Source organism: Pseudophryne corroboree, chromosome 12, assembly GCF_028390025.1.
Source record: "Pseudophryne corroboree isolate aPseCor3 chromosome 12, aPseCor3.hap2, whole genome shotgun sequence".
NCBI classification, from domain to species: domain Eukaryota; kingdom Metazoa; phylum Chordata; class Amphibia; order Anura; family Myobatrachidae; genus Pseudophryne; species Pseudophryne corroboree.
Window position 1 is genome coordinate 60,395,622 of NC_086455.1, and position 20,101 is coordinate 60,415,722.

Here is a 20,101-nt window from a genome sequence, read left to right on the forward strand (position 1 = left end):
GATTTTATGCAGCTCTGTGTTTCTGCTTCCGCCCGGCGTTGTCTGATTGTGATGACGTCAGCGGAAAGCTGTGCACCGATCACACTCTCACGCTTTTGCACTATGGTATAAAGGTAAGCTTTTATTACTTGTATTTTGTTACCTAACGAAGGATAATAAATCCGAAACGTTGTTAGCAGACCTTGGTGTCCCAGGTCGTTTGTGAGTAAGTCCGTGAGTGCCGCCTGAATCCTTTGCTTATCCATTTAACAAGAGGAGGGCACCCGGCGTTTGTGCCTTTGCTGTGTGAGGGGAGTGCCGGACATCGCATGACTGATATATATATATATATATATATATATATATCAGAGTGAGAGAATCCGGCACTCCAAGGACTAAATCTAAGCAATAAGCTGGTTCAAGCAGTAAGCTGACAGCGCAGCATCAGGAAGTCAACGTTTCATTTATTTAGCATAAATTTCGTCAGGACAAGAATATTCTTGTCCTGACGAAATTTATGCTAAATAAATGAAACGTTGACTTCCTGATGCTGCGCTGTCAGCTTACTGCTTGAACCAGCTTATTGCTTAGATTTAGTCCTTGGAGTGCCGGATTCTCTCACTCTGCTATTGAATCTTTTTCTGGCACCTGGGCACTTACGCTGTTGGTTTTGGATCCTTGGAGTGCCAGTCCTCACTTTATTATTATATATATATATATATATATATATATACACATATATATATATATAAATAAGATTTTAAACATACCGGTAAATCTTTTTCTCGTAGTCCGTAGAGGATGCTGGGGACTCCTTAAGGACCATGGGGATAGACGGGCTCCGCAGGAGACATGGGCACTTTAAGAAAGACTTTAGGTATGGGTGTGCACTGGCTCCTCCCTCCATGCCCCTCCTCCAGACATCAGTTAGAGAAACTGTGCCCAGAAGAGACGGACAGTACGAGGAAAGGATTTTTGTTAATCCAAGGGCAAGATTCATACCAGCCACACCAATCACACCGTATAACTTGTGTATTTATTAAACAGTTAACAGTATGAAAAACAACGTAGCATCAGTCCAAAACTGATGAAACTATAACATAACCCTTATGTAAGCAAAACTATATACAAGTCTCGCAGAAGTAGTCCGCACTAGGGACGGCGCCCAGCATCCTCTACGGACTACGAAAAAAAGATTTACCGGTAGGTTTAAAATCTTATTTTCTCTAACGTCCTAGAGGATGCTGGGGACTCCGTAAGGACCATGGGGATTATACCAAAGCTCCATAACGGGCGGGAGAGTGCGGATGACTCTGCAGCACCGAATGAGCAAACATTAGGTCCTCCTCAGCCAGGGTATCAAACTTATAGAACTTTGCAAAGGTGTTTGAACCCGACCAAGTAACAGCTCGGCACAGTTGTAGTGCCGAGACCGCTCGGGCAGCCGCCCAAGACGAGCCCACCTTCCTAGTGGAATGGTCCTTGACCGATTTTGATAACGGCAATCCAACCGTAGAATGCGCCTGCTGAATCGTGTTTCAGATCCAGCGAGCAATAGTCTGCTTTGAAGCAGGGGCGCCAACCTTGTTGGCTGCATATAGGACAAACAGTGCTTCTGTTTTCCTGACTCTAGCCGTTCTGGCCACATAAATTTTCAAAGCCCTGACTACATCAAGGGACTCTGAATCCTCCAAGTCTCGCGTAGCCACAGGCACCACAATAGGTTGGTTCATATGAAAAGATGACACCACCTTAGGCAAGAACTGAGGACGGGTCCGCAATTCCACCCTATCCATATGGAAAACCAGATAGGGGCTTTTATGAGACAAAGCTGCCAATTCCGACACTCGCCTAGCTGAAGCCAAGGCTAATAACATGACCGCCTTCCAAGTGAGATATTTCAACTCCACTGTTTGAAGTGGTTCAAACCAGTGCGACTTAAGGAAACTCAACACCACGTTAAAGGTCCCAAGGCGCCACCGGAGGTATAAAAGGAGGCTGAATATGTAGCACTCCCTTCACATAAGTCTGTACTTCTGGGAGAGAAGCCAATTCTCTTTGAAAGAAAATGGATAAGGCTGAAATCTGAACCTTAATAGAGCCTAATTTTAGGCCCAAATTCACTCCAGTCTGTAGGAAGTGAAGGAAACGGCCCAGATGGAATTCTTCCGTAGGAGCATTCCTGGCCTCACACCAAGAAACATATTTCGCCATATACGATGATAATGTTTAGCTGTCACGTCCTTCCTAGCCTTTATCAGCGTAGGAATGACCTAATCCGGAATGCCTTTTTCCGCTAGGATCCTGCGTTCAACCGCCATGCCGTCAAATGCAGCCGCGGTAAGTCTTGGAACAGACAGGGCCCCTGTTGCAACAGGTCCTGTCGTAGAGGAAGAGGCCACGGATCCTCTGTGAGCATTTCCAGCAGATCCGGATACCGGGTCCTTCGTGGCCAATCTGGAACAATGAGAATTGTTTTCACTCCTCTTTTTCTTATTATTCTCAACACCTTGGGTATGAGAGGAAGAGGAGGAAACACATAGACCGACTGGAACACCCACGGTGTCACTAGGGCGTCTACAGCCACCGCCTGAGGGTCTTTTGATCTGGCGCAATACCTCTGTAGCTTTTTGTTGAGGCGGGACGCCATCATGTCTATCTGGGGCAGTCCCCACTGACTTGCAATCTGCGCGAAGAGTTCCTGATGAAGTCCCCACTCTCCTGGATGCAGGTCGTGTCTGCTGAGGAAGTCTGCTTCCCAGTTGTCCACTCCCGGAATGAACACTGCAGACAGTGCGCTTACATGATTTTCCGCCCAGCGAAGAATCCTGGTGGCTTCCGCCATTGCCACTCTGCTCCTTGTGCCGCCTTGGCGGTTTACATGAGCCACTGCGGTGATGTTGTCTGACTGGATGAGAACTGGTTGGTCGCGAAGTAAGTTCTCCGCTTGACGTAGGGCATTGTATATGGCCCTCAGTTCCAGGATGTTGATGTGAAGACAAGTCTCTTGACTTGTCCAAAGTCGTTGGAAGTTTCTTCCCTGTGTGACTGCTCCCCACCCTCTGAGGCTCGCGTCCGTGGTCACCAGGATCCAGTCTTGAATGCCGAACCTGCGGCCTTCTAAAAGGTGAGCACTCTGCAGTCACCACAGGAGAGATACCCTGGCTCTGGGGGACAGGGTGATCAGCTGATGAATTTGTAGATGTGACCCAGACCACTTGTCCAATAGGTCCCATTGGAAAGTCCTTGCATGGAATCTGCCGAAGGGAATGGCTTCGTATGTTGCCACCATCTTTCCCAGGACTTGAGTGCAATAATGTACCGACACTTGTTTTGGCTTCAATAGGTTCTTGACTAGAGTCATGAGTTCCTGAGCTTTTTCTAACGGAAGAAAAACCCTTTTCTGGTCTGTGTCCAGAATCATGTCCAAGAAAGTCAGACGAGTCGTAGGAACCAGCTGCGACTTTGGGATATTGAGAATCCAGCCGTGGTGCCGTAACATCTTCAGTGAAAGTGACACGCTGTTCAGTAACTTCTCTCATGATCTCGCTTTTATGAGGAGATCGTCCAAGTATGGGACAATTGTGACACCCTGCTTGCGCAGGAGCACCATCATTTCCGCCATTACCTTGGTGAAAATCCTCGGGGCCGTGGAAAGCCCAAACGGCAACGTCTGAAATTGGTAATGACAATCATGTACCGCAAATCTCAGGTACGCCTGGTGAGGTGGATAAATGGGAAGATGAAAATATGCATCCTTTATGTCCAGAGATACCATAAAATCCCCCCCTTCCAGGCTGGCGATGACCTCTCTGAGCGATTCCATCTTGAACTTGAACCGTTTTAAGTATAGGTTCAGGGACTTTAAATTCAAAATGGGTCTGACCGAACCGTCCGGTTTCGGGACTACAAACAGAGTTGAGTAGTAACCCTTCCCTCTTTGAAGCAGGGGGACCTCGACCACCACTTGTTGAAGACACAATTTGTGAATAGCATTTAACACTATCTCCCTTTCAAGGGGAGAAGTCGGTAGAGCAGATTTGAGAAACCGGCGAGGAGGCACCTCTTCGAATTCCAGCTTGTATCCCTGAGAAACAATTTCCATTGCCCAGGGATCCACCTGTGAGTGAACCCTGATGTTACTGAAAAGTCGAAGACGTGTCCCCACTGGGGCGGACTCCCCCAGCGGAGCCCCAGCGTCATGCGGTGGATTTTGCAGAGGCCGGGGAGGACTTCTGTTCCTGGGAACTAGCTGTGTTGTGCAGCTTTTTTCCTCTGCCCTTACCTCTGGCAAGAAAGGACGATCCACGTACTCTTTTGCTTTTATTTGAACGAAAGGACTGCATTTGATAATGTGTCGCTTTCTTAGGCTGTGAGGGAACATAAGGCAAAAAATTCGATTTACCTGCCGTAGCTGTGGAGACGAGGTCCGAGAGACCTTCCCCAAACAATTCCTCACCCTTGTAAGGCAAAACCTCCATATGCCTCTGAGTCGGCATCACCTGTCCACTGCCGGGTCCATAAGACTCGCCTAGCAGAAATAGACATAGCGTTTATTCTGGAACCCAGTAGACTAATGTCTCTTTGAGCATCTCTCATATAAGACAGCATCTTTTATATGCCCTAGGGTCAACAAAATGGTATCCTTATCTAGGGTCTCAATTTCCGCTGATAAAGAATCCGTCCATGCTGCTACAGCGCTACAAACCCAGGCCGACGCAATTGCCGGTCTGAGTAATGTACCAGAATGTGTGTAAATGGACTTCAAGGTAACCTCCTGCTTGCGGTCAGCAGGATCCTTGAGGGTAGCTGTATCTTGGGATGGCAGCGCTATCTTTTTTGATAAGCGTGTCAATGCTTTGTCTACCCTAGGAGAGGTTTCCCACCGTATCCTGTCCGTTGGCAGGAAAGGATACGCCATAAGAATCCTTTTGGGAATCTGCAGATTTTTGTCTGGAGATTCCCAAGCTTTTTCACATAATTCGTTCAACTCATGTGAGGAGGGAAAAGTTACCTCAGGTTTCTTTCCCTTATACATGTGTACCCTTGTGTCAGGGACAGGGGGTTCCTGTGATATGCAAAACATCTTTTATTGCAATAATCCTATAACGAATACATTTAGCCACTTTTGGCTGTAACTTTGCATCATCGTAGTTGACACTGGAGTCAGAATCCGTGTCGGTATCTGTGTCTCCTATTTGGGATATTGGACGCTTTTGAGACCCCGAAGGTCCCGGCGACATAGGGACAGACATGGGTTGACTCCCAGACTGTTCCCTAGCTTCAGCCTTGTCTAATCTTTTGTGCAATAAATTTACATTAGCACTTAAAACATTCCACATATCCATCCAGTCAGGTGCCGTAGCTGCCGACGGAGACCTCACATTCATACGCTCCCCCTCCTCCCTAGGCGAGCCTTCTACCTCAGACATATCGACACACGCGTACCGACACACCACACACACAGGGAAACTCTTATCTGAAGACAGCTTCCCCACCAGGCCCTTTGGAGAGACAGAGAGAGAGTATGCCAGCACACACCCCAGCGCTATATGACCCAGGAAGAAACACAAAATATTTACCCAGTAGCGCCTTTTATATGTATATGCGCCAATTATGTGCCCCCCCCCCCTCTTGAAAACCCTCTGTCACCGTGAGTAAGCAGGGGAGAGTCCGGGGAGCTTCCTCTCAGCGCTGTGCTGTGGAGAAAATGGCGCTGGTGAGTGCTGAGGGAGAAGCCCCGCCCCCTCTGCGGCGGGCTTCTGTCCCGCTCAAAAATCTTAAAAAACTGGCGGGGGCTCTTTATATACATGTACAGTGCCCAGCTGCACATGTATATATGTATTTTTGCCAAAGGAGAGGTTTATATGCTGCCCAGGGCGCCCCCCCTGCGCCCTTACAGTGACTGTCGTGTGTGAGGTGTATGGGAGCAATGGCGCACAGTTTTACTGCTGTGCGTTGCCTCTGTGAAGATCAAGAAGTCTTCTGCCGCCTCTGAAGTCTTTTCTTCTCATACTCACCCGGCTTCTATCTTCCGGCTCTACGAGGAGGACGGCGGCGCGGCTCTGGGACGGACGGCGAGGGTGAGACCTGCGCACCAATCCCTCTGGAGCTAATGGTGTCCAGTAGCCTAAGAAACAGAGCCTTGAAACTCACAGAAGTAGGTATGTTTCTCTCTCCTCAGTCCCTCGATGCAGGGAGTCTATTGCCAACAGGCTCCCTGAAAATAAAAAACCTAACTAAAATACTTTGACAGGAAACTCAGGAGAGCTCCCAGTAATGCACCCAGTCTCCTCTGGGCACAGTATCAAACTGAGGTCTGGAGGAGGGGCATGGAGGGAGGAGCCAGTGCACACCCATACCTAAAGTCTTTCTTAAAGTGCCCATGTCTCCTGCGGAGCCCGTCTATCCCCATGGTCCTTACGGAGTCCCCAGCATCCTCTAGGACGTAAGAGAAACATAGCGCGGTCCTAGGACCGGCGGTATATATTAGAATACTCGTACAATATATTCTATAACAGGTACACTTTTTCTTAACTAACGCTGTCTGTATAAAGACATGTAGAATACTCAAGTGTCTGTAATGTCTCCGTGCTGTGTACAGGTGGCTTTACAAAGGAGACCTTGCCCTGCAGTCCCGGAGACCAGCTGCAGCTATACTCAGAAGATGGCTCCCAGCGTTTCAGTCAGGGAGTGAGGGATAGTGTGAGGCAACACCAGGGCGGGAAAATATGCTCAGAGATGGCGCCCTGGGCTAAGGGAGGGGCTACAGGTCAAGCGCCATCTCCCCTATGCTGGACTTCCACCCCGGGTATTGCGAGTCTTATTAAATGGGGAGTTAGTACACCCGACCTGTACTCAGACGCCCCGGTGATCTAGTGAGATCCCCGCTCGGAGACAGTGTCCACGCCAGCGCTAGATAGACGGGTCGCAGACGGAACGCGATTTAATGGCGGGTCCCGCCTGGGGAACCCACTTACCTCCTCCCCGTAGCAGCCACGCGAATCAGGAGAGCATCTGCGACGTGTGCCTAGGCCAGAGTGTTTCCGCCGCAAGTACCCGGGAACTGAGCCGCGGGAGTATGTGACGTCACTTGGGAGGTGATGGCGCTGTAGCGCTGAAGTGTCACCCTGACATACAACGACGACAGCCCAGAGTAGAAATCTTTTTAGAAGCTTTTTCAGGGCTGCCCAGCGCAGCCCTCCTCATAGGTGACCTGCTGCTGCAAGCGCCAACTAGAAAACTGAGCTCCAGTGCCTGGAGGTGGGGTTTATAGGAGGCCCCAATGCATCCTGGGACAACCTAAAGCTGCAGCCTGTTGGTGCCTCTGGATCAAGATCCACTCTACACCACAATGTTTTCCTGTGGAAAACAATGTATCCTGCTGCAGAAATCAACACATTTCCCCATCATCTCTCATCATTATAATCAAAATTAATCACACAATCCACACACTCAATACCCTGACACAACTTATCCTGCCATCCAAGCATTAGTGCCTCCCCTTTGCCAATGTATTTAATCAGAGGGGAGCTACTCAGGCACCAGCTCCTCCCCCATTGGTAACAGGCCGCTGCTGAATGCTGGGTCGTGCTCATGGCATTATAGAGCGTCAGATACTGGTGCCGGCAGTAAGAGCAGAGGGCTCTTTATAGTACTCTCTGCTGCCCCGCATACTGAGCCTGGTCCTCCTGGGGTGTCACAGAAGTGACCAGAGAATGAAAAACTTTATATCCCGCATACAAGGAGCAGCTGCCTAGGAGACAGGCATTATGGCTCCCCGAAGTTCGGGCTCTGTTGAGCCCTGTAGGAAAGCGATAGCCATGTTGCTCTGTGAAATAGTAAAAGTTATGTCATATTTGGTGAGTGCCCCTTTGGCGCACTCAGGAAAGTGACAGGTAAAGACTTCTGCAGATACCTGAAAACATGGTATGAAGCTTCTCTATCACTTCCACCTGGTCCAACCAGACATCTGATAAAAACACAAACATGGCGTCTTCATTTTCCTCCTCCAGCTGTTTCAGTTTTACAGAAGCTTTCACGGACGTGGAAGAGGGCCCACCGAAAAAATTCATATTGCCATAATATGCCCTAAGAAAGCAAAATTGTGTAATTAATTAATTAATTATGTTTGTTATCTTTAAGTGGAATCCCACCAAAACACTGTATCTGAAAAAAGGTAACCTTTGTGAAATCCACAGTAGTTTTGTATCTCTAACATGAAGCGGATATTTCCAGGAGGTTCATCTAAAATTCAGTGTTCCCTTTACAAAATGTATCCGTGTGGCAGATTAATTAGACTGCCACTGCAAGATATCTCTTCTGAGTCAGTCAGTCAGGATGCTCCTCAGTGGCTACATACACTATCATGTGACTGTGGCTGTCATAATCACATAAAACTGTAATTCATCAATAGCAGTTTACATTTAAAATCCTAAGCAATATGAATCCTAAGCAGTATCATCTCAGATAATTTATAATAGAAAATAAACCAGCATCCTTCAGGCTCTCTCAGTTATCAGCAGTATCGCTTTTCTTTAACTCAAGAACAGATATGATGCAACACGAAAAATAAACACTCTTTACCGCGTTGTGCTGGAGGGTTCGGTGGGCGGAAATCCAAAGGCATTTACATGAAATACTTTATCTTCATACCAGCCTGAAAACAACAGGGCGGAAACACGCGTTACACGTTTATTTACCAATATTACAGACAAAAATAACTCTGAATGGGCTGTGACATTACCTTCTGCTAGAACAAAACAGGATTCTGTGTACAGACCGCTGTGGAACTGGTGCAATGGAGTTAAGGAAACCTTTTTTTATTCAATGGCAACATATTGATAATATAATAAAATAGGAGACGTGAAAAGAAAAAGTGAAAAATAAAAACAACAGTATATCCGCTTCATCATAATGGGACGCTACCAGGGGGTTAAAACTATTATATATATATATATATAAGGAAAGGCACTCACGCAGGCTGACTCAAATTGATAAGGATAAGTTTCCCTTTATTGCCGACATGTTTCGGGGAATCTCCCCGTCCTCAGGGCTTGACAAACAGGGTGTGAGACAAACTAGACATTTATGCAATACACAGACAAAAGACATCAGTGTTCAAACTATTCTCACCTGACCGCACGGCTCGACCGCCCGCCCGCCAGTAATTTAGTAATTACTTTATAGGTATTTGACTGCAGTGTACCAGTTATCCAGTTTTATGATAATTTAACATGGCAGGTATACATGTATTTTAATGCTTTCACATGTACGATTTCATTATAGACTGATGCTGCAGCACAAATATTTTTTACTTCACTATTTGTCACCATTAGCACATTTGTTTCACTTGTCTTTACAGTGCCGAATCTGGACCGCCGCGACCTGATTACCCGGAGGACCCTACGTTTCCATGACTACAGTAGCAGCTGCCTGCTATGGCAGCGTGTGTGTAGGTGGTTACCAGGGGAACCTGGACGTTCAACGACGCGATGCCGGACCATGTGACCGGCGCTTGTATACGACGTCATCCGCTCACACGCAGGGAAGGAAACTCACGTCTTCCCCTGATTGATTGCTGCACCTCCCTCAGGCGGGACCTCGCTACACATAAAGGTAATGATTTTGTCACATTATTCACTTCTTACATGTTCACCTTGACAAAGGGGTGTTCGCACCCCGAAACGTTGGATGGATTTTTTCTGTTTTGATATGGATTAAACACCGTTTGGTTTGAATTATCCACGAGTCTGTCCCTGAGTGCCACTGCATGCTAGGAATCGCTGGATATATATATATATATATATATATATATATATATATATATATATGGGATAGCTCAGTTTCCGAGCATATGAAATTGTCCAACAGTGGGAACCACTTAAAGCTCCATTAGCTGGAGTTGCAACAAGAGCTGTCTGGGAGGGGCTGGGTATGCGTGATTGGCAGTCAGGAGACCGCCGGTTAGCATACCGGCGCTGGTATCCTAGCAGCAGAATGCTGGACGGGAGGGGTGGGGGGAGTGCCACGCAGCGCGCACGGTGGCTCGCTACAGGTTCTATTCACACTCTATGGGTGTCGTGGACACCCACAAGTGGGAATAGTCCCTGTTGGTCGGCATGCCGACCATCGGGATTCTGACCAGTCGGGATTTAGGTGCCGGTATTGTGACCATCAGTCATAACTGCAACCCGTCTGGGAGCCCCGGAGACTGCTGAACCTCTGCTGGACCAAAGTTGGTCTCTCAGCCCTGGCTGAAAACAGGTTTCTGTGTGAGCGAGACAGAAACTGCAGCTACAGGCTGGTCCTCCTGTTTTCTCTCCCTCCCCTCCCTTCCTTTGTAGCCATTTTAAAATGGTGGACAATTAAAGACACTGCAAGTTCTATAATGAAAACATATCCATGAGATATATAGCAGTGTGTGTAATAGTCAGGTGCAGATTAACAATGGGGCTACAGGTCCAGGACTTGCAATAAAAATAGGCCCATCATGACAGCATGTTGATGACCAGTGGCCCGCACAGTCGTCCATGAGTCGTCCAAGTATTAAAATTGTAATTCTGTTTTCCCCACGAAATTATGCATTTTTGTCTATTTACGGACAAATTAAGGCAGATAGTGTATGGGGTGTATAGGGTGTACACACCCACATGCAAATCCTCCATTTCTCACAATAGACCCTAGATCATTATTCATGAGCATATGCATCAAAGCTTGGAGAGAGATAAAGTAGCAACTAATCAGCTCCCTGTCAGTTCCCAGGCTAGCTGATTGGTTGCTACTCCACGTTATCAGTTACATTACAAAAAATTAGATTGCAATGTATGCTTTAATCGAGTAGCTGAAAAGAGAAAACTGAAAGGATATGGCTTTGCTGAGATTAAGCTGCACTGCTCCAGTAGGATCTTCTAAGAAATATTTGCCCTTATATTAAAACCAAAAACAAGATTTTTATTACCACAATCCTAGTGGAACACTAACAGTTATGATCTTCATATGAAACATTATACCATACCATTACCACAACACTACAGCAGATTTGTTATGCAGCCCCTTTACGGTTTATTCCTTTATTCCTGGAGGATTGCACAACCCTTCTTACAGGACAGCTGCATATATTTATCCAATCTAGTGCCAAGTGAGACATATTTGTGCCCAGTTGCTACCTACTTTTTAAAGTTTGTGACATGACCTCAGCACCTAACTTCTCTATCACAATAGGTTCCTCCTTCTTCCATACCAGGGGACCTGAGAAGCAATCTGTGAAAGGTTTCTGGTTGACTCATACATGTTCTCTTACTGGTGGGCTGCACGATAATGACTTTATATTATTGTTTAGAGAACATTACTCTGCTCTTCCAAGCTAAAAGCTTTCTCACCTTTTTGTGCTCCTAAAACCATATGGTTCAGAATATTATTGTTTTGTGAAGAAATTGCAGACTACATATTTCCAATGATCCTAACTTTTACTCCGGGAACTTCTTCTGAGTCACCCTTTCCATACCTCATTTAGGTTTAGTCTGGCATTAAATCCTTTTTCCACTTTACTCAGAGGTTCGTTTAGCTGTTACTGTCTATAAACGCCTCCTATTAAACTTTTCCTCTATAATTTTCCAAGCTTTAAGTCAGGTTTCCCAAACCCGGTCCTCAAGGCACCCAAACAGTCCAGGTTTTAAGACTATCCATGCTTTTACACAGATGCTATAATTAAAGTGACTCATGTACTAAATAAGTCATCTGTGGTTAAGCATGAGTATCCTTAAAACCTTGACTGTTAGGGCACCTTGAGAACATAGGTCAGGAACTATTGCTTTTAGACTGATATTTCCGTAAAGCACAGGTGGTGAACCTGCGGCCCTCCAGCAGTTGTTTATCTACACATTCCAGCATGCCTTGCAACGGTTTTAGCACGGCCAAATAGCAAAACTTTAGCAGCACATGCTGGTATGTGTAGTTGAACAGCTGGAAGACCAAAGGTTCCCCACCCCCTGCCGTAAAGAGAGAATGTGAACTAACCACCTTTTAATTCATCTCCAAAGCTACAAATTATCTGAAAATGTCTTTATTCAGAGAAACACTGGAAAATGGTCCCGATACCCTCCCCTCCTCTGTCACATGCAAAGCAAACTGCAATGGAAGGAGAACAATTCAGTAGCAGACATCCTAGAAGTATGTAAATTAACAGAACAAAGACACCAATAATGCATTCTAGGACACTTAATGCGTAATATATGGGTTGTTTGAGATACATTATAGAAATACAAAATGTTTATAGTGTCATCTGTCCCTAATCATCGCCATTATAATATATATATATATATATATATATATATATATGTATGTATATAGATAGATAGTGTTCCCACTAGGATGCGGGCAGGGTGCCGAGGTGCAGACACAGGTTTGTTGTCCCTGCGACCTAAAGAGGGGCATGTCGCTGTCCCATCATCATCACTCTTGGGCACATTTTGTCATTTTTAAAATTGACCAGGGCGCAGCGCAGAGTCTAGATATGAAGTGTTGCCATGCAGCAGCAGCTTTCCCTCATGCAAAGTTCCGTTGCGCTTCATCTGTGACTTTGTACATATTATAAACTAATTCCTGTGCATTTAAAGTCGCAGCCCAGCATCTCTGGTACACTTTGTATGGTGTTTACTGCGTCTGCAGTGTGAATAAGACACAAATTTAAAGAAAAAGACGGTACACGCTGCACCTCTCACTGTCGTACCACATGGCGTACTGAGAACACTTCTGTGAAGGTGCTTCTGCCATGTAATACAATTAGTGTGAAGTAGGTGAAGGCTTATTCCATATTAATATTTATCTATAACATGTACTAACTTTCAGTACTTATGGGGCTAAACTAAGGATGTCTATCGGATGGGTAGAATTAACAAACCTGATCATGACTGAAGTAGTACTGCATTCTGGATACAGGATACTTACCTTGTACCTGCACAGGACACACTATAATCAACAAACTGAACGCTCTTTTAGATGACTACAGGGCAAAACGTATCTTCCCATACTTACTGTTGAGCTAACACACGTCTAGTGTGAATTACATACATAGAGTAACATAGGCCAATTTCAGATTACTGAGGATCACAGAATCCTTTAGAGTAAAAATCTTTATTATTGATAAAATACATCTACTAATAACTCCTTCCATATTGGCGGCAAAACATTAAACAAACTAATTAATAATAAAAAAGACATAAAGGGTGGAATTCAAATGTTTGAAAAGTCAGTTAGGTGTCTGTTCTTTCCTGTCTATTACATAGAGCACAGGATCTCAAACTCGGTCCTCAGGACCCCACACGGTTCATGTTTTGCAGGTCACCTGTAGATTTTTAAAATGTGACAGTTGGTGATACACAGTGCAGCTGCTGGGAGACATGGAAAACGTGAACCGTGTGGGGTCCTGAGGACCGAGTTTGAGAACCTGTGACATAGAGGGGGAAAAAAAAAAAAAAAAAAAAGACTCCCAACTGACTTTTCAAACATTTGAATCTCCCCCAAAGAGTGTACACTGTAGAATTTTTAATGCACATTTTTCGCTTTCACTCACATCACTGTTTTTAACCAATATGTCGCTGTTCATTTAGTTATAAAACACATAGGAGAAATGTCCTTCCTTTTTAAACATTACTAAATAAAAAGGTAGATTTTAAAATTAAGATTCTTTTGCACAAGATTCAGACACTTTTCTTTCCTAATCCTTAGAAGCATCTATATAACTTCAGAGGCAGCACCCCCAGTGTATTAAAGTATTCCTGGTGCAATAGAATCCTTCCACCTTCAATCAAATACTTATTCCATCAATATTGTCTCTTTTTAGTTGCAATTAAATTTTTTTTTTACAAAATAAATTTTTATATATATATATATATATATATATATATATATATATATATATATATATATATATACATATACATACACACACACACACACACACTGTTTGTATATGTGTATATATATATATTTATTTTTTTTCCAATTAATTACATTAAATGGTGCTCCGTATTAATCCGTGGCAAAGATTCCAGACATTCCCATACGGATTCTATGACATAATTAAATACAATGTGAAGAGGATTAACGGTTATAGCTACTGCATAGTACATCCATTCATCAGGTTGACAACAGGCCAAACAACTTAGAAAAACTTTATTTGGGAACTTTTTAGCAAGTCAGAAGTTGCAGTCTATTAAAAAGAACCATTTATGTACACAAGAATGTTCAAAACCTCCCCTTGCAAGCTATTTCCCATCAGAAAATCTCTCACCTCCTTTAGCTGAGTTATCATTCCAAGTACAATGACATCTCCCATCTTGGCAGCACTCCCCAAAAGGTTTTCAACAGTTTTGAGCTATATGGGGGATATTTATAACATATCACTATCAGTGGAACTCCCGCAGAATGTATATAATACAGTAGATACTACAGCAGGGGTACTTAAGTATTTTTTTTTTTTTAAAGCCACAATATCCAAAAGCCTCATAATTGTACCTGAAATTTGCTCCTGCTCTCATCAGGGTGTGCGCCAATCACAGGGGGGGTGAAGAGCTCATGTCTGTGCGTTCTCTGAAATTCACAAAATTATCATCACCTATCTATGTCACACATAAGGCAGTGAGGGGTTAATTCAGGAGCTCTGCAAAATCGATAGTTCTGGTGCCATGTATGGCCAATGTACAGAGGGCACAGGACCCATACATATGGTAGGCTTAACTTTAGCATTTTAACACACTCCTAAGGAGCTGCAAACTATAATGCACACAATGCACGGGTGATGTACAGTGCATCCGGAAAGTATTCACAGCGCTTCACTTTTTCCACATTTTGTTATGTTACAGCCTTGTTCCAAAATAGAATTATTTTTTTCCCCTCAAAATTCTACACACAATACCCCATAATGACAACGTGAAAAAAGTTTTTTGGGGGAGATTTTGGCAAATTTATTAAAAATAAAAAACTAAGAATTCACATGTACATAAGTATTCACAGCCTTCGCCATGAAGCTCAAAACTGAGCTCAGGTGCATCCTGTTTCCACTGATCATCCTTGAGATGTTCCTACAGCTTAATTGGAGTCCACTTGTGGTAAATTCAGTTGATTGGACATGATTTGGAAAGGCACACACCTGTCTATGTAAGGTCCCACACTTGGCAGTGCATGTCTGAGCACAAACCAAGCATGAAGTCAACGGAATTGTCTGTAGACATCCGTGACAGGATTGTTTTGAGGCACAAATCTGGGGAAGAGTACAGAAAAATATCTGCTGCTTTAAAGGCCACCTGATCGTAGCAGCAAATTTGTTAGCAGTTGGGCAAAACCATGTGCACTACAGGTGTGGCAGATATAACATGTGCAGAGCGAGTAAGATTTGGGTGGGTTATTTTGTCACTGTGCAGGGTAAATACTGGCTGCTTTATTTTTACACTGCAATGTAGATTTCAGTTTGAACACACCCCACCCAAATCTAACTCTCTCTGCACATGTTATATCTGCGCCCCCCAGCAGTGAACATGTTTTTTTCCAACTGCTAACAAAATTGCTGCTACGATTAGGTCTGAATTACCCCCATGGTATTTACTGTGCATCCCTATGTGGGTGCGAGGTAAGGCATGTTGCACACAGTGTGCCACCATTCCTAACGTTCACATGCTATTCTGGGAGCACAATGCTCTGAACTGAATTGACCCCAGTACAGTATCTCTAACAATCTATATTAAAGCTTGCAGCTGGTTCTGTCATGTGATGTTGGTGTTCCCACCCTGCCTCTCACCTGCTGGAGGATTGTGTATCTCTCGCGGAATAAATCTGCTTTGTCCCTTCCACTTCCAAACAGGTTGGGTTCTGGAAGATTGGCTATTTTTATACTGTGGAACATATGTAGGGAAGTATAAGCACATCATTAGTTTAATGAACACAGGTATCTATCTATAGACAGAACTAGTACTACTACTATAGTGTGGCGATTTAACTGAAAACTAGGTCTGATCTCACTTTCCCATAAACAACAATAGTTTAGAGAAGCCACTGACTAATATTATGAAACAACACGTGTTATGTACTATACCACGCACCTGTATATAGCAGTATCAAAACGGTCACTATCTGTGCTACCAAAATTACAGTAGCCACTGTTTCATTGTAACAAAGGAGTCAATAATGTTTTTGCACCATCAGAAAAGAAGCAAAAAGTTGAATGCAACAATAAATCATTGTATAGGTGCATAATTAGCGCCAGAAGCTTTATTAATATTAAATTATAAAATCCATCACCAGATTTAGGAATTATACAACCACAGTATGGCTCTTCTATTCAATTGCGTGTACCATGTACCCTTTACAATGTCAATGCTTGCACCCTCCTCAGGTGGCGAGCAATAATCCGCCTAAAGTTGGTACTTCAGGTGCCCAAACTGAACTTTGGTAGCATGCAGAGCAGTTTGCACAGGTCCATTTGGGAACAACATGCGCAACAAGTAAACGGACGCTTGCGGCACTCGCGCTCAGCAGCAAACAATTCAATATCGCCCGTCACTTTACAAGGGAGCTGCGGGCACAAAAATACAACTGAATTACCCCAAAGAGCATTAACTCACGGTAGGAACTTCTTTCTCTCAGAGTTATAGATGAAACGGGGTATGTCGTACGCTCCAATAATATTGAAGATGTGCTCTCTAGAAATCAAAATAAGCAAATTACATGTATAAAAATGTATATATATATATATATATATATATATATATATACACACACATAGACAAGATTATCCGGCACTAGTATTTAAATGTCTATATTCGCTCCGGTGCCCTCCATAAGGAAATAATCCTATGATACAGAGTTGCAGGATGGCGGCACTCAGTCTTCTTACTCACGTAAGTAGCTGAAAAACTTTTTATTAAGGCATCAACGTTTCGGGTAAGCACCCGTCGTCAGGATAGCATAACAACAAATACCACATCTTACCACATTTATATACCTAAGCATACCTTCATTAGACCTCCTGACCGGTTCCAGCTGGGCGCCGCAGTATCAGATACCGGACACCGTGCGAGCGTACAACGCGAACGCTGCTCCGTCCCGCTCTGTGACGTCATCCGTGTGCGTCCACCCAGTCCGTCCGGCCCGGCGTCATCAGGTTATCTCCATGGTAACTAATACATAAACAAAGACAAAATCAAACAAGAAACATTAGCGGTTAAAAACAAGATTAAAACATGTTACACACAGTAACCTATAATGATAATAAGCTGTCTCTTTGCATTGGTGAGTATATTGGATATCGTTACCACTAAACATGAATGTTCTACCAAATACTTCGTATAAGGGATTTATTTAACCCTATATCAAAACTAATGGTAACGAAAACTGTTATCAAAACACTTAAGGTGGATAAACGACTGCTGAGTTACATAAAACACTTCAGACCTAAGGTGTCATTAAGTCCCCTAGGGGCTATAGTGTCCAATTGGAAAATCCATCTGCTTTCCAATTGGAGAAGCGCTTTTCCTCGATTGCCACCCCTAATGGTAGCTGGTACATGATCGATCAGTTTAGATCGCAAACTGGCTATACTATGTTTAGCCTGAGCGAAATGTCGCGCTACAGGTTGTTCACTATCACCTGACTCTATGGCTGCCCTGATGGCGGATCTATGTCCTGCCATCCGTTCCCTAAATTGTCGTTCGGTTTTACCGATATAACTCAGTCCACATGGACAAGTTAAGATATATATGACAAATTTAGTAGTGCACGTCAGTGCATGTCTGATTGTATATTTTTTTCCTGAGTGGGGGTGAGTGAACGTACTACCTGGAATAAGGGACCTGCAGGTGGTGCACCCTAGGCAGCGATAGCATCCTGCCCTCTGTGTCAAAAAATGTGTTTGTGATTTCTTCTTTAAGGTGGTGACATCCCTCTTAACAAGGCGGTCACCCAAATTACGGCCTCTAGTATAACAAGAAAGGAGGCGTGAATCTTTGAGTGAAGGCAGGTTTTTATCTGTGTTGATAATAGGCCAAAACTTTTTTGCTACTTTATTGGTGAGTTGGCTTCTAGTATTATATCTATTTACCCAAGGCACAAAAGGTGTTTCTGATGTTGTTTCTCTAGTGGTTCTAAGTACTTCGTCCCTAGGGATAGCTAATACTTTGTCCCTGGTCTTCTCCAATTCTATGCGGGGGTACCCTCTCTCCACGAACTTATTCACCATCTCAGACATAGCTTGTATGGTTTCCACTGGGTCACTAGTAATTCTCCTTACTCGCAACATCTGCGAGTAAGGGAGACCATTTCAAAGTGCTTGTGGATGAAAACTGTCGTGTTTAAGGATAGTATTCCTATCAGTTTCCTTCACGTGCATTGCTGTAATTACTCTCCCAGATTGGAGTGATATTTTTACATCAAGGAAGTTGATGACCGCTGGTGAAATGTTATACGTGAATTGGACTGCATGTCCTGTCCTGTTATGGGTAGTTAGTAAAGTAATTAATGATAATTCATCTCCCAACCAAATTAACAGAAGGTCATCAATGAACCTCACATATAGTGGCAGATATATCATAACTTCAGGTTTAGACAATAGTAGCTGTTGTTCAACCATAATCATGAAGGCGTTGGCGTACGATGGGGCCACATTCGACCCCATCGCACACCCCGCCAATTGCACGTAAAAACGTGAGTCATACATGAAATAATTTCTAGTAAGTACTAGATTAAGAAGTTGTAGAAATAAATGTACCGGGGGCCCTTTATAATGTGGATTATCTGTAATCAACAATTCCACTGCTCTTAACCCATCAGAGTGAGGAATGCATGTATACAGACTATTAACGTCTGCACTACATAGTAGTGTTCCAGGAGGGAGAGGTCCCAAGCTCTGAATTTTTAACAATAAATCTGTCGTATCCTTAAGATAAGTTGTAGAATTCTGAACACATGGATTTAATAGGGAATCTAAATACACAGATATGGGTTGATAGAGGGAGCCCCGGGCAGATATGATAGGTCTGCCCGGGGGCTTCTCCAACCCTTTGTGTATTTTAGGTACTGTATAGTAAATAGGTACCACTGGAAATTCTACAGTGAGCGCTTTGGCTACTTCAGAAGTAATATGTAATTGTGAAACCGCTGTCGATAAAATTGAGTCTATTTCTAATTTGTAACTCATCGTTGGATCACTCGATAATAACTCATAAGTGTTAGTATCAGAAAGTTGTCGTAGACATTCAGCATCATAATCCTCAAGGGATTGTACCACAACCGCTCCTCCCTTGTCAGCTTTACGTATGACAATGTCAGTACGTTTACTTAATTTGCTGACTGTCTCAAGTTCTCCTTTGGACATGTTGTTTCTATATGGTTTTTCATGTTGGGATACTGTGCCAAGTTGATCCATCAATCTAGTGAATGTCCTAATTGATGGATTGGCACTGATTGGGTCAAATGTGGATCTGGGTTGTAGCTTCTTTAAATTCCTGGGTAATGCTGCTTCTGTAGGGTTATTAATTGATGATGGTATTCCCTTGAAGTGCTCCTTAAGTCTCAAGGTCCGATTGAGCTTATAAGTGTCCACTTTCCACTGGAAGCTGTCAAACTTGGTAGTGGGGATGTAAGAAAGGCCTTTGGAAAGGACATCATATTCTTGGTCTGTTAATGGAGTGGAAGATAAGTTAAACACCTTATCTATTTTCTGCGCGGCGGTCTGCCTCTTGCTCTGCCTCGCGTTTTGTCTCCCCCTCCGCGGAGACAAAACGCGAGGCAGAGCAAGAGGCAGACCGCCGCGCAGAAAATAGATAAGGTGTTTAACTTATCTTCCACTCCATTAACAGACCAAGAATATGATGTCCTTTCCAAAGGCCTTTCTTACATCCCCACTACCAAGTTTGACAGCTTCCAGTGGAAAGTGGACACTTATAAGCTCAATCGGACCTTGAGACTTAAGGAGCACTTCAAGGGAATACCATCATCAATTAATAACCCTACAGAAGCAGCATTACCCAGGAATTTAAAGAAGCTACAACCCAGATCCACATTTGACCCAATCAGTGCCAATCCATCAATTAGGACATTCACTAGATTGATGGATCAACTTGGCACAGTA

At 43.9% G+C, this 20,101-nt stretch overlaps 1 protein-coding gene across 1 annotated transcript in view; it reads right to left on the minus strand.

Moving 5' to 3' along the window:
• Positions 1 to 20,101, minus strand: part of POLE2 (DNA polymerase epsilon 2, accessory subunit) — a 156,252-nt gene that overhangs the window by 70,759 nt on the left and 65,392 nt on the right. The window contains exons 4-11 of the mRNA XM_063947544.1: positions 16,599 to 16,676; positions 15,776 to 15,869; positions 14,497 to 14,571; positions 14,273 to 14,356; positions 10,849 to 10,905; positions 8,726 to 8,774; positions 8,566 to 8,638; positions 7,898 to 8,070 (exon numbers count right to left, since the gene is read on the minus strand). Of these exons, the coding sequence (XP_063803614.1) occupies positions 7,898 to 8,070; positions 8,566 to 8,638; positions 8,726 to 8,774; positions 10,849 to 10,905; positions 14,273 to 14,356; positions 14,497 to 14,571; positions 15,776 to 15,869; positions 16,599 to 16,676 (683 nt within the window). The remainder of the gene's footprint in view (positions 1 to 7,897; positions 8,071 to 8,565; positions 8,639 to 8,725; positions 8,775 to 10,848; positions 10,906 to 14,272; positions 14,357 to 14,496; positions 14,572 to 15,775; positions 15,870 to 16,598; positions 16,677 to 20,101) is intronic.